Source organism: Symsagittifera roscoffensis, chromosome 10 (genome assembly GCF_963678635.1).
Source record: "Symsagittifera roscoffensis chromosome 10, txSymRosc1.1, whole genome shotgun sequence".
Lineage (NCBI taxonomy): Eukaryota > Metazoa > Xenacoelomorpha > Acoela > Convolutidae > Symsagittifera > Symsagittifera roscoffensis.
The window spans coordinates 21,146,614-21,161,035 of NC_087071.1; the positions used below are offsets into that span (position 1 = coordinate 21,146,614).

General features: G+C 34.7%; 1 protein-coding gene across 1 annotated transcript; it reads left to right on the forward strand.

The window, feature by feature from the left end:
- Window positions 1–3,715: 3,715 nt before the first annotated feature.
- Window positions 3,716–11,862, forward strand: LOC134855517 (uncharacterized). Its single transcript, XM_063872058.1, has 5 exons — window positions 3,716–4,399; window positions 6,782–6,919; window positions 8,093–8,209; window positions 9,192–10,323; window positions 10,819–11,862. The coding sequence occupies exons 1-5, from the start codon at window positions 3,892–3,894 to the stop codon at window positions 11,732–11,734; spliced, it is 2,811 nt and encodes a 936-aa protein (XP_063728128.1). The 5' UTR covers window positions 3,716–3,891; the 3' UTR covers window positions 11,735–11,862.
- Window positions 11,863–14,422: the final 2,560 nt, after the last annotated feature.

Below are 14,422 nucleotides of genomic sequence, written 5' to 3' on the forward strand. Positions count from 1 at the left end.
TGTTCACTTTTTGTCTGTGCTTAATGGTAGTCTTAGTCACTGTTTTCTGGGCATTGCTAACAAAGCAGGGCATTGCTTGAGTGATTTCCAAATTTCAGTACAGAGTTAGTCTCAAACGTCGAATACAAAAAACGGTGGAGAATCCTTGGCATTTTTTTATTCAACATTTTAGTAAAGGATTTATCCATACCATGGTCTGGCTTCCTCGCCTCATCTTCAACAAGTAACTCCAGATTTTCCAAATTTCCAATGAAACAAATTATTTGCCGTTGTTGATTATCCCCAAAAATGGTTTTATCTTTTTTTTCCCGTAGTCCTTCTTTTGTAATGTTATAACTCCCTTCTGTTTGTTTGGTTGCACAATTCCGTCTGCAGTAAAAGAAAATTCTATAAAAGGTTATCAGTTTCTTTTTTCAATTACACACAACTAATCCGGTAAAATAAAATTACTTGTTTTGACCTTCAACGAAAGTTTTAAAAAATGTTGTTTGTAGCATTATTTCATGAACTGTTTTTTTTTCGGGTCGACGTTTGCGTTTTGTTTCCAGACTATAGTGACAAAATATCGGCATGCCTAGACTTTCGCGACTAGACGCTCGTATTTTCAAATTTGTACAACAAAAACCTGTCAGTTCCAGATTTTTGATCTTATGGAACAAATTCAAGCTTATCGACAAGGGAAGGCATGGGCGAATGACACAGCGCAGGAAACGACACTGCAGAAAATGACACTAGCACAGAATATCACACAGAACAAAAGTTACTTCTAATGATGTTTGATGTTTCTTAGTTCAGAATACTGTTGTCTCAATTTCCTTAAATTTTGTGTCTCCGTTTTTTTATGTGAGATGATGTGTAGCATTTTGAAGTCGGGCCAATTTTGTGTTTTAACCAGGCCCGCAAATTTTTCAAAATTTTTCGGAAAAACGCCCCCCCCCTCCCTTAGAAAAATTTTTGAGCACGCCACTGGTTGGTTATGTCCAAACTTTTCGAGCAAAACGAGACACATCCCGTTCTCCAGTTGTTCGCGACTCAATTTCCAGGTTTTGGCGACCAAAGGGAGAAAAACTTGGTTTTCCAGACTTTTGCGACCCAGTTTGCGACTTCAGGTCTATAGTTTTGTGGCATAATATATGGTCGTGACCAGGGGCGGATCTAGAATTTTCTCGAGGGGGGGGGGGGCGGATTTTCACAAAATTTTCCAAAATTTTGACGACCTTTTTTTTTTTTAGGTCGACCAAATTTATTTTTCGAGCTCTCCCAAAGCACTGTTTTGCCCCTATTTTTGCTAAATTTTCTGCGCCGCAGGCAAATTTTTGAAAAAACAGTCAAAAAAGCCTTTTTTGGGCACTTCTTGAAAAATTTTTATCAAAAAAACCGCGTTTTTTTGGCGCGCGCTCCCCCTTAAACTTAGTATATATTGGCGCCCAAGGCGCCTTTAGAAAAATTTTAGGGTCGGTCGGCCAAAAATGGATTTCTGAAAAAGTATTAAAGGGGGGACCCTTTGGGTCGGTAGGGGGTCGAATCCCTGAGAGGGGAGGCGTCCGCCCCCCCCCCCCCTAAATCCGCCTCTGCATGGGATAACCAAATGATACAATCGGGAAGAAATTGAACTCTTTTTATAAGTTAACGAAAAAAAGAATATAGCCAACAGACAGTTGGAACAGAGTCAATGAAAGCAAGGAAACAGAAATAAGTGACTTGTTTTTGAAAAAACTTCAACCTTCGAACTTTCATGATTGGCACAAATTAACAAAATTTGAGAAAGCTGCAACTGGATCAATAGGCAAAGTTTTTATTCAGCTGAAATTTGTAAAATAACATCCAATTCCGAAATTTGAAGTCAATCACGCTTTTCACGATATTTGACAATGGAGTTTGCCTTCCTTATAAAAAAGGAAATGAATTGAACTTAAAAAAAATTGAAAATCAAAACGCGAAAAAAATGAATTTGAGCGTGAGCAAAAATTAAGACTTTTTCCTGAAAAAAAAACGCGTCAAAATTACGTCTATACAAATTAAAAAGAAAATCACTTTTACACTTGATAGTTTTATTTTATTTAATACAAATTTTATATTGAAAAAAAAAACTCAACTATTTTTAAAGCTTTTTTGTACATTTGTAGCCCCGTATTGCATATCAAACATCATGTTGAAGCTGTACTTCGCCAACACAAGCAGACAATGGTAAAATGAGCTTTAAAATTGTAACATAATTCTTTTGAAGCAGTGAATACGCTTTAAAAATAAAGGATAAGTCGAATGAGGGCTTCAAACAGCGCACCGCCGGATTATAAAGCAGTCATTTTTCCGAATGCGCTAACTGTCCAAAACTTCAGTAAATAATCATACCGCCCCCCCTCCCCCCCCCCCTAAATCCGCCCCTGGTCGTGACAAAGCAATTTGGGCTGACAACGGCGCAAATTTTAAAGTTTGCCCCGTATTGCATATCAAACACCATGTTGAAGCTGTACTTCGCCAACACAAGCAGACAATGGTAAAATGAGCTTTAAAATTGTAACATAATTCTTTTGAAGCAGTGAATACGCTTTAAAAATAAAGGATTAGTCGAATGAGGGCTTCAAACAGCGCACCGCCGGATTATAAAGCAGTCATTTTTCCGAATGCGCTAACTGTCCAAAACTTCAGTAAATAATCATACCGCCCCCCCTCCCCCCCCCCCCTAAATCCGCCCCTGGTCGTGACAAAGCAATTTGGGCTGACAACGGCGCAAATTTTAAAGTTTGCCTTAAATCCCAAACCCCGACGCGGGTTAGTCTTAATAAGATACGAAAAAAGCAAAATTCGTTCATTATTTTTCTTGCCTTTGAAAATTACGTCAGCAAAAAATTTTGTTCAAAATTTCTTCATCTCAAGAGTTTTCCACAGTATGAAAAGACATTTAAAAACCCTTGAATTATTCAAGTAGCTTTTATTTATAATGGCTTTCAAACTTTTATTCTTTTTGTTTGTGATGAAGCGTTCAAAAGAAGTTGGCGCGTAATTTTAATAGAATATTCCCAGATGGCCCAAAATTTGATTGAAAAATTGATCCATATTGAAAAAGTGGAAAAAATGAAAATTGATCCGTCCATTTTTTTATATCCGGTTTGCAGTTATATTTGTTTTTGGTTAACTTGCGATTCAACAAGAAACCATTAAGCAAAAAGGGTTTATAAGTTCAACAAAAAGGGTTTAAAAGTTCATAATTTTGATGACCGTCATTTTAAATCTGAATCTTTCCGGCCGGTTTTTCTAAACCTTCAGAAATTGATATGGGTTTGACTAATTTAGTGTAATAATTCATTTTTTTCTAGGTAACATAATATAATCTTGTTGAATAAAGTTTGTTTTTGGGCACGATTCATAATAATATCTTTGATAAAAAACAATTTTGCAAAGATTTCGATCATCTGTTGGTCTAAATTGCTATTCGAACTCCAGAGGATTATTTATTATTTATATTCACAGTAAATATGAGGTGGAGTTATGGCCCATAACATCTATTTGGTTCCAAATCTAACAATGATTGTCAAAAATCTGACCCCTAAACTTCCGCCTGATGACAAGGTGCTTGATGTTTCAACAAACATGTCAAATTACCTCTCAAACCTTGTTTGCTGGTGATTATTTATCATAGGTTTCAATTCCAGAGTTTTATTAAACAATTGAGTATGATGATACTTATAATTGTTATACTACGCATCATTTTAAAATTAAAAATATGATGCTGCAAGTTATTATAATTACATTTTAATGAAGTTATGCCTGTCATTATTTATCTCTTCAACTAATCTCTTTAAAAGTAAATTTGCGTTTCTGCTTAAGTTTCAGTAAATTTGCGCAGCTTGTAGTTATTAGATACTGTAAAATAACATCAGTTAGAAAAGTATGTCTTCGAATGCTGATTACATACAAATGCACTTGCGTGAAAAACCCGATAACAACGGAAAAATATTGACGGATTTAGAAATTCTTGAAACGAAATTTGAACCCGAAATTTCGGGCTCAAAAAAGGCAAAAAGAAAAACTTTATCGGAGTCCGCAAGTCAATTACGCGACGCAACAGTTCCCCAATTTGCCCGTGAACACAAAATCGTCAAACTCATTTGGCTCCTAATTTATATTGGACTTTTCTTAACATTCTCCTACTCATTTTACGAAATTACAACAAAATACTTTAGTTATCCAACTTTGATCGAGATTGAAATTGTTTCCAAACCCAGGCTTGAGTTTCCAGCTGTAACCGTTTGCAATGAGAATCCGGTCAGAAAATCTCTAATTGGGAGGATTAAAGAGTACAGCGACTTGCTTATTCTGGACGACTATGTCAAACAATCGATGTTGACGTTCGCACAAACTGCTTTTGATGAAATGGAGTATACCAACTGTCAAGAAGGTAAAAAAATCTCAAAAAATATATTTTTTTGAAATTTGTTTTTTAGTTTAACGCCCCAATGAGCTGCTTTACGTAAGCTAACGAGGCTATGGAACATGAAACGTACGAAAGTAATATAGCTGATTTAGGGAAGGGGTCGGAAATCCTCAAAGTCCCTAAGGACCTCGACATCCGCATCACTGCTCTCTCGTACTATTTTGCCGACGTTTTACATGTATGGCCAACTATTAATATTTTTAAGGAGACCTTCGGCCCTAGTAAAAATAAAATTATAGTAATTATTGTAGCAAAAACCATGCAAATTTTTTTGAATTTTTCTACAGAATAACCAAAAACAGTTTATTTGTCGCAATACTTTACTGAAACGATTTTCGGGTTTCACGAAAAAAAAATAATTGAGCTAAAAAGTATTGAAATATCAACCCATTTCGAGAAATTTTTTTTTCCATCTGTAGGTTTTTTGTAATAACTGCTATAAAAAAATGATATTTCGTTCGATATTGGAAAAATTTGTCATGTAAATAATATGATCAAGAAAAATCGATTGATGCGCAACAGTTTTTTTTCACAAACATATAAGTTCAAAATAACAAATTTGTCAAACACACATGCTGCTACACAATAACTTTATCAAAAAAGTTAGAAATGAAAAAAAACTTCTAGTGGCATGTAATTATACAATTACAACTTGTGTAAAACAATACTAGTATTAGATATAAAAATCATCTCAAAAAAACTAATGAATCTATCAATAGAAATATATTCATATATGTCTATCAAAAACTATTAGGATCAATTTTATTTTTTTTGGTATAAAATTACCTTTCCTCAACTTAACATTTAAAATTTTACATTTATTATAATTACTGATGTTCTAGTCAAATGCTCCGACTACCTTCTAAGTTTTATAGAAGAAAACTGGAAAATGCTATGAAAAATGACGTTTTCTTCGTAAGTTTTTTTTTGTTGCAAATGATCCGCTCCCCTCCTCCACCGATTTTTCAAGTTTAAAGTACTCTTTTTACCACATCGCAAAGTAAAATATAGCATGCTTCAATTAAACTTGGAGCAATTTCTAAGACGTTTTCTATCTCTGCTTACACACTATTAGCTAGATCAAATCTCGCATCAATAATCCCAATTTGGCCAAATTGGTAATCCTGAAACCCTCATAACTTAACAAAAAACAACCACAGGCGAAAAGTTTTTCCATATTCAACTCGGAACAACAGTACTTTTTGAATGATATTATAACAGTCCTTCAAAAAACGTTAGTGAACAAATGAAATTTTGTCAGTAGAAAGAAAAACTATTCCGAGCACACATATTCTGCAAATTTCTTCAAAAGTCTCAGAAAATCAAAAATTCATGGCATGCTTCTGTGGATTTGATTACTTAACCATTTTACTGGTTTTGCTTCTTGGATTGCAGGTGTTTCGTGAGAATAATCTGCAAAAAGTTTCAGTTCTAGCTTAAATAAATCAAACCAGCGGTGCATTGTGCTTGAGATCAATAATTTTATATATTTTGGTTGCAAGTTATTCGGATGCTCTGAAATTACTCAAATCAATTTTCTTGAAGCCGAAAAAAAATTTGAAGTTCTTTTTTCTTTTGATACTACACTCGATAAACTGAGCGTGTTTTTTGAAATACCTGGTTTTGCGCGAGAAAAACTAAAAATTTTATGAGGGGCAGAAACAAAAATGATGCAGTTCAGATAATCTTAATTGTTATAATAGGACTGCGATTACTTTCTTTGTACTCCGACTATCGAAGAAGTAATGGAGCAATTGATTGTATTCGTATGAGTAGTACTTTGTATGAGAAGAAACGTCTAAATTTACTGTCTGTTTTATGTGAAAAATGTATCATTTTTCATGACCAAAAATTTCTCAAAAACTTCCTGGAAATAATCATGTCTTCGCTTAGAGTTCTGTCGGTTCGATCTTTGAAAACTGAAGGTTTTTTTTTGTGTGAAAGTATTGATTTTCCTGAGTTAAATTTTAAAAAAAAATGCGGTAGAGTTTCAGCGAATAAAAATACATTTTTGATCGAATGATTTTCGTACTACAACACTACAAAACTATAAACTTGATTTTAGAAACTTAAATGCTCATAGAATGCTAAGCACCTATGAGTTTTCCTGAAAGTTTACCTTTATGAATTTACTATGAGTTTACCCAGTTTACTTGAAAAGTTGATAATCGGATCACGCTATTATCAACATAACTATGGGAGGCTGGCGCGTTGGTTGGATGCTAATTTTGTTCCAACTACTATTTTGCTTGCTTTTTTAGGTACATAAAACGAAAAAAAATTTAGTCTAGCGGAACAAATTGATGGATTATCTGCGATTTACAGGAACCACTTTTTGTTATTTAGGTTATCATCAATGCAACAACACCCGTGTGTGTATTCCTCCAGCTTGGATTTGCAACCAAATCGACAATTGTGGCGACAACTCGGATGAATCAGACATGCTCTACAACTGCACAGAAAAACTGAAAGAGCAAAAATCAGGTATTTAATATACTTTTTTGTTAATATCAGCCAAAAAATTAAATTTATTTTTTGTTTCAAATTTACCGAATCGTAAAAATGAATTAAAAAAGAAGTAACATCTAAAAAACTACAAACCAAGGCATTGAGTAAAAGCTGAATCCAAAAAAATATATATTAAAAAAAATCTTAAAGCAATTTAAAAACAGTTGAAGTTCAAAACAACGAAAACATGATTTTTAAGAAGAGCAGAAGTCAGGACTCCACGGGCGGATTTAGGGTGGGGGGGGGGGGGAACGCCCTTTTCCTTTCTCAGGGATCCGGCTCCCTGCCAACCAAAGGGTCCCCCCCCCTTTGAACTATTGTGAGTTTTATAATTGTTTGACGTGTTATTACGGCTAAATGCATTATGTTGTGCTGCTGTACTGTATGAAGAACAAATCTGTTCACAGTGGTCGATTTGTTCACAACGCCAAATTTAATTGCATTTATGACAACGTAAAATAGACTTTTCAAAATTGAATTTGAAAAGGGGAACTGGAAAAGAGCCCCATTTTTGGCTGAGGGACCCTAAAATTTTTCTAAAGGCCCCTTTGGCGCCAATATATACTAATTTTAAGAGGGAAGCGCGCGCCGAACAAACCTAATTTTACGGTGAAAATTGTCCAAAAAAAGCCTAAAACCCCTGCGGCGCAGAAATTTTGGCCAAAACACGGACTTTTTGCTGCTTCGGGAAAGCTTGGAAAAACAATTTGGTCAACCTAAAAAAAACACAGACCCCCCTCGAGAAAATCCTATGTCCGCCCCTGCAGGACTCTATACTCTTTCTGTTGCTTCTTTTGTTGGAAAACAAAATTTTTGTTTTGTTGCAAAAACTTGAAAAAGTATTTGTTGCAGAAATTTAATACTTAAGCAGAATATAATCGTAGAAACTGCAAAAAGCGAAAAAAAACGAGAAGCATTTTTCAAGTGAGAAGCGACTAGACACTCGGTTGAAATGGAAAAAAAACGTTTTTTCTTTTTCAGCCAAGATTTAAATGAACTAATCATTTGACATCTTACTAACGCACAATCACAAATCTTACCATTAGAAAAAACTATAAAAAAAGAATCTCACAATTGAAAAACAAGAAAAAAAAAAACAAACAAACAAGTTCAGAAAACGATTGAGGGTGATGACACATTTTGTTATAGAAGACTCAGACTATGAAGGAGAGGGGGGAAATATATGTGCGGAGGGGTTCTACAAGTGCCCAGAAGTCGAGCAGTGTGCGATTGCGTGTGATGGAATACCAGAATGCATGAGTGGAGGTAAAAAAAAACTTATCCGGACTGCTTTTACTGGGGGGTGGGGGGGGGGGGGGGGTTGGGGGGTTGGCAAAAGTTTGTTATTGAACTACAGAGACTATATAGTAATTAATAATTATCGGTAGAAAAGAACTCTTAGTTTTTTAGCCGTTTTTTGTCAAGTTGTATGACAGTCAATGCGTTTTTATCATTTAATCTATGACAATTATCATCAAATACAATTTTCAATTATTTAATCTAATAAATTATCAAGTACATAGTTTTTGATAAAAACGATTTTAAGGCTTGGAAATTTTTGAAACATAAGGTTGTACGTACCACCTTGAAATGAACGAATTCATAAAAAACCTTAATGGTATAAGAAAAATTTTGTTGATAAAAACTACTCTTAGTGTTTGCTGTTCAGGCAAAATATGGGCGAACAGCGGACTCAATTCAGTCTTTTTCTGGAAATTTGGTTTTTCGCTAACGTTTTTCGTTATTTTTACTTGTGCTACTTTTTTTGAAACCATATCCACCCCCTCCTATAAATCTAACGGATTAAGGTAATAAGTTTTCTAACCTATCCCGAAAGACCGAAGAGACACCAGCAAATTTTTTTTGGGGCTGGGGTGGTTTTTTGAAAAAAAAATTGAAAATTTGAAAAATTTGACCCGCTCCTTAGCACGCTACTGACCCGGATCAATCCAAGCATAACCGATTTAGAATTTGATGACTAGCAGCCATCGCAGGTAATTTTTGAGCTATTTCTTCTAATTCGAATGAGTTATATTGCTTTTCTTATATGAGTTATTGCTAAAAGTTAGCATGCTAAAGTCCTATTTGCCGTAATTAAAAGTTTAAAAAAAAAACAAATGAAATCAATTGTTAGATTTTTTTGTTTGTTAACTGCTTTGACTAATTTACTGCGGTCGGAAATTCTGTGCTACTCGCAGAGCGACCAACCATTCTTGTTTTTATCTAATAATCTTTGTTCATTTTTTAGCTTTCGACGAGTCCGAAGAAGCAGGGTGCCAACCGAGTTCATGTGGTGAGTACTTAATAGCAACAGACCAACTTCAAAACTTCACCTCGCCAAATTACCCTTTGGATCACCCTCCGTTCTCAGACTGTGTTTGGATCATAGATTCGAACAGCACCAGCAAACGAATTATGATCACATTCGAAGATCTCGATTTAGAACAAAGCTTTCAGGACGATTGCGACGACTATCTTGAGTTTTTCGACGGAAGCTCAACAAAATCACAGCGGCTTAAAGTTATGAAAGGATTCAGAGTTTGCGGCTCAAAAATGCCGAATCCTGACTCATATTTGTCAAGTGACTCTGTAATGATTGTTAAATTTCATTCAGATTCTACTCAGAACAAAAAAGGTTTCATGCTTAGTTATAAAAGTGTTCCGAAGAAATCAAAACGACATGTTGGCCCCGAGATTAACAATCAAAAATCTACTCCAAATCGCGACAACAGTCTAAATCGAATAGAATCAAGTGACTTTCTAGAGAAATCTCGAAAGATGAAAGGTTTGTACAAGAAACAAGATGACGATGAAGATAAAACGCTCAGAAAGGACCGTCAAATGATGACAAAAAACAATGAACGGTTTCGAAGGAGCGAAGATGTTCTAAACGTAACTGAACCTATTGATTACGACTATGATAGCGATTACCAAGAAGAAAATTATGATAACGGTGATTACGATACCAACAACGATTATATTGATACCAATGATTACGATACCAACGGTGATTATAACGATACTGATGATTACGATACCAACGATGATTACAACGATTACGATTATTATCATGATTATGATTATGATTATGATTACGATTACGATTACGACTACGATTACGATTACTCGAGCGACCAGTATTATAAATACACTTACGGCGACTTTTTCAATTTATACAAGGCATCAGTAGTGCCTGACTATTCTGATTTCAAACGGGCTGCTTACTTTTACCAGCGTATTGTATACCCTAACGGTCATCAATTGAATGACTTCATTGTTCAGTGTACATACGATGGCAAAAGATGTCTGAAAGAGGGAAAGGATTTCTTGCAATATGAAGACCCACTGTATGGTAATTGTTTCAGTTTCAACTCAATCAGGTGAAAAAAAATTGATTTCTTTTTATTAACATCTGACTTATTACTTCAAGAGAAATTTGTACAGCAAGAAGCTAGAGGCTCATCTGATCTATCATTTTCTTGGACTGACCAAATTCATTTTCCGGGTAAAAGCAGTAAAAATAGTAAAAGAAGTAAAAACAGGTCACAAATGAAGCTTTGTGGCTTACTTGGAAGAGTTTTTTGTTCCATGAAAATTGGAGTTTTTTGTTGTGCGTTTCAAGCTAAAATTTAGCGTACTGGCGACGAATTACTCTCTATAAAAGTACCGTAAAAGGTAACCTTTGGGTGGTCTGTAGCTTTAGTCATTCGCTTCCCTCTCACTTATCCAAAAAAAAAACAAAAAAAAAAATTTTTTCAAAAATTTTTTTTTTGCTATTTGGACAATGCTAAGTGTATGCTAAGTTTAAATTAGATAGCACCATAAAATCAATAATACTCATTTTTTTTTGTTTTTGGTCAACAAAAATGTTTCAGGAGCCAGGATGATAACAAAACTCTCAGAATGCGCAGCAGTAGCAAAACCGGCCACGAATTTGGTCTGAAATTGACTCTCTTCCTCGATTACGCCGAGTACATTGGTTTGTTTGCGCCAAACGTAGGAGCCAGAGTGTTAGTTCACGATCCTCGAGTTCTACCCGACTTGCAATCCGAAAGTTTCTCAGTTGCCGCCGGTGAGACCACATTTATAGCTGTGAAGAAAGAAGTTGTCGAAAGAAAAGGCGGTTATTATGACAATTGTACCAAAACGTGGCCAAAATCTCTAAAACTTTCAGAGGAAACTCAGAAAAAATGGCCGGTTTATACACAAGAATCCTGTCTGAAAGTTTGTTTAACTAACAATTTGGCCCTGGAATGCGAATGTACGGATAGTTATGAAACTGATTATAGTACTGACAGTAATATTAATAATAACTCTTGGTATTACTGTCGCAATACCAATAGAAAAGAAAGTGAATGTCGCAAAGGAATTTACAATGCGTTTCGTCATCACAATTTAACATGTGATTGTCCTGCGGCCTGCTACACGAGCGAGTTTTTATTGACACAATCTAGATCGCCCTGGCCTTCTAAAAACTACAGCCCTTATTTCGCATCCAAAATGCTGAAATCGAACTCAAATAGAGTCGTCTCCTATATGCGAAGTTTGATTACAACAAATAACAGTGAGAAGGCAATGCAAGAAAGCTTCAAGGAAAACTTCGTTCGACTGGAAATCTTCTATGAGGCGCTCAATTTCAGAAAAATATCGGAATCAGCAGCTTATGATTTGTCATCGCTGGTTTCAGACTTCGGCGGTAATATAGGTCTATGGCTGGGTTGGAGTATTTTTGCGCTTTTTGAGCTAGTAGAGTTTACTTTCCATTGTTTCGAAGCCATTTTGCATAGATAATGAACTTTAAAGGAAAATATTTTATTTTGATAAAACTTTTATTATGAGTTTCATTGTGTGTTTTTCATAATTTGTGTTACTCTAGTAAATTTTTAAAGACTGTCTCAAATTTGCGTACTTATTCGAAAAATATGATATAAAATTCAAATATTATTTAAATTCTACAAGCAAAGTAAAATAAACAAATTTTGTTTGCAGTTTTAAGTACAAATTTTGACGCGTTTTTCATTAATATGCAATCGAATATTTTATAAAAAATGTCACCAAGTTCATAGCCAATTGAATCTTATCTGCAATAATTTTGTCAATTTTTCACTTTTCGAAAAAACTGATGGAAGTTTAATGTTGGGGTGATTCATTCGTATAAGTGGATTTTTTTACTAGCAAATTTGAAAAACGTTTTGTTTTATCTTTTAAAAATACATACTCTTAGCTCAAGTCTTAATAAATTTTCCTATTGGGATAGTTATTATGAACATTTGGGTGTTTGTACAAAGCGAGGTTTGTATATCAGGGCTGGTTAAAACGCAATTAAATTCCAGTTTTGATTTAACGCCTTGCATCTGCCATTTAAGCATCTGACTCAGATGTCATACCGAATTGAAACTCAGACAAAATTGATGACTCGAGTGCTAGTCACAGTTCTGATTTCATTTCCTGTATGATTGTAAATGATAATAATCATAATAATAATCATAATAAATTGTTTTCAGGCTAGTTTTTCAGTAATGCTGCTTGTTATAAACCGCATTTACAACCATTTAACAAACATTGGCCTGAGAGATAGTCATGAGACCTTCTGGTCTATTTTCAGACTTCTCTAAGCGGAAAAATTAAATTCTTCCCCTAATAACCTCAGGTATAATCGGTATCGACCCGAACGCAAAAAAAGCATACAAACACGAGCTTCCTAAAAAAGAAAAAAAGAGGAAAAATTAAAAACAAACTGTTGTGATGTTATTCTGAATTTCCTAGTATATTGTGTTCAATAGATCTTCATTGTAGATGAAGTTATCTAAGAAAAGATGGTTTTTTCTGTTTGTGGCTGTTTTAGACATTTTCTGGGCTTATTTCATAGTTAAAGATGCAACTAAATGTTTTCTTAATCTTTTTCTGCAGCGAGTTTTTTAATTTTAAAATTTGCACCAGACTTTAAATTTTTCGAGTTTCTTCTTTGTTTTGATATTTCACTCAGGTCTTCATCAGTTGCAACGTTGCGTAAAGTATCTACTGGGAAATTTTCTGGATTCTTTTATTTAAGGCTTTAAAAATTTTATATATGTGAAGCTCAGTAGATATATACATTTTGTGTGTTTCCTGGGCTTAACTTTTTGCGCCGAATCTATGCTTAAAGAAAAATATTCTGTATATTCTCTTGAGATCATTATCCAGTTGTTTGTTGTTGTTTCATAGCAAATAGATGCTCCAGTCAGATTTCATTATTTTTACGGTTGAATGCGACTGCATCCCCCCACACGCCATTCAAAATACGAAAAGATAGAATTTGTTCCTTGTAACAAATCATCTATGGCAAATAGGCTTCGTTCAACCAATTTGGAACGATTTATAAGACGGATTAAATCTCCGCTTACGCGTTAATAGCGTTATTTATAACGCGCGTATATTGTCCTAAATTGGTCAAAATGGCCAAAATGGCAATCTTTAAACCCTCATAACTTTACAAAAACTAATCACAGGACAAATATATCTTTTCAAATTTAAGTTCAGGACAACAATACGTTTTGAATGATAAAAAAAAATCCGTCGAAAATGGCTAGTTTAAAAAGCTAAATTTGTCTGAAGAAAAAAAAACCACCCCGAGCACAAATATTCCGTTACTTTCGTGCCTCGCCAGTATAATTTTCAGCAAAGTCCAAAAAGCAGCTCTTTCAAAATCAAGAAGATTATGATTATGTGTAGAGCTATCTGTGACTTTTTGTTATGTGTACCTACGTTTATTTTGAATCAATGTGTGAGTGCAAAGCGGATAAATTCCTGTCAATTAAAGTGAATGCGATGTGCAACTGGAATACTCAAGTTCTAAAGTGCCTACGCAAAACTAAACATCTCGTTGCACATGAAAAGAGCAGATTTTGTGTCGGTTGCCAATTATTGTCACTTTTTCCGGAGTTTTTTACCCTGTTGGAAAGACATATAAGCTCTCGTGTTGCTTGAGGATGTCGAAATTTCTGTCAATAGTGGAAGGGGCAAAAGTTCTTTGAATTACTTCTGGTTGGTTACGGGCTCTAGTCTTTGAAAACTGACACGAAACTGCCAATCGAACAGTTTGCTCGTCAACAGCTGACTTTATCTTTGTTGCTATGATGCTGGTGTATGCAGGAATTTGGAGCTCTGGTACGTTTTCGGATAAACATTCTTATACAACCAATCATCCCACAAAAGTTTCACGAAATTGCTCGATCCTCTCAGTAACATGCATTTCTTTTTGGGTATTTGCCTCATTTTTCACATATGCGAGCTCAATATTGTACATATCTAACGAGGATTGCCGTTTTTTTCGATCGCATGACCCTTAAATGCATTTTAGCGCTTTTGTTGTGATAAGCTTCATGTATGGTAGTCCATCGTGCATTAGTTTACACAAGTTTCAAAAAGAATGATTTTTTTCGCGTTTTCTTTGTTATATGGTAAAAACTGCGGATTAAATGTTAATTTAGCTTGATGGTC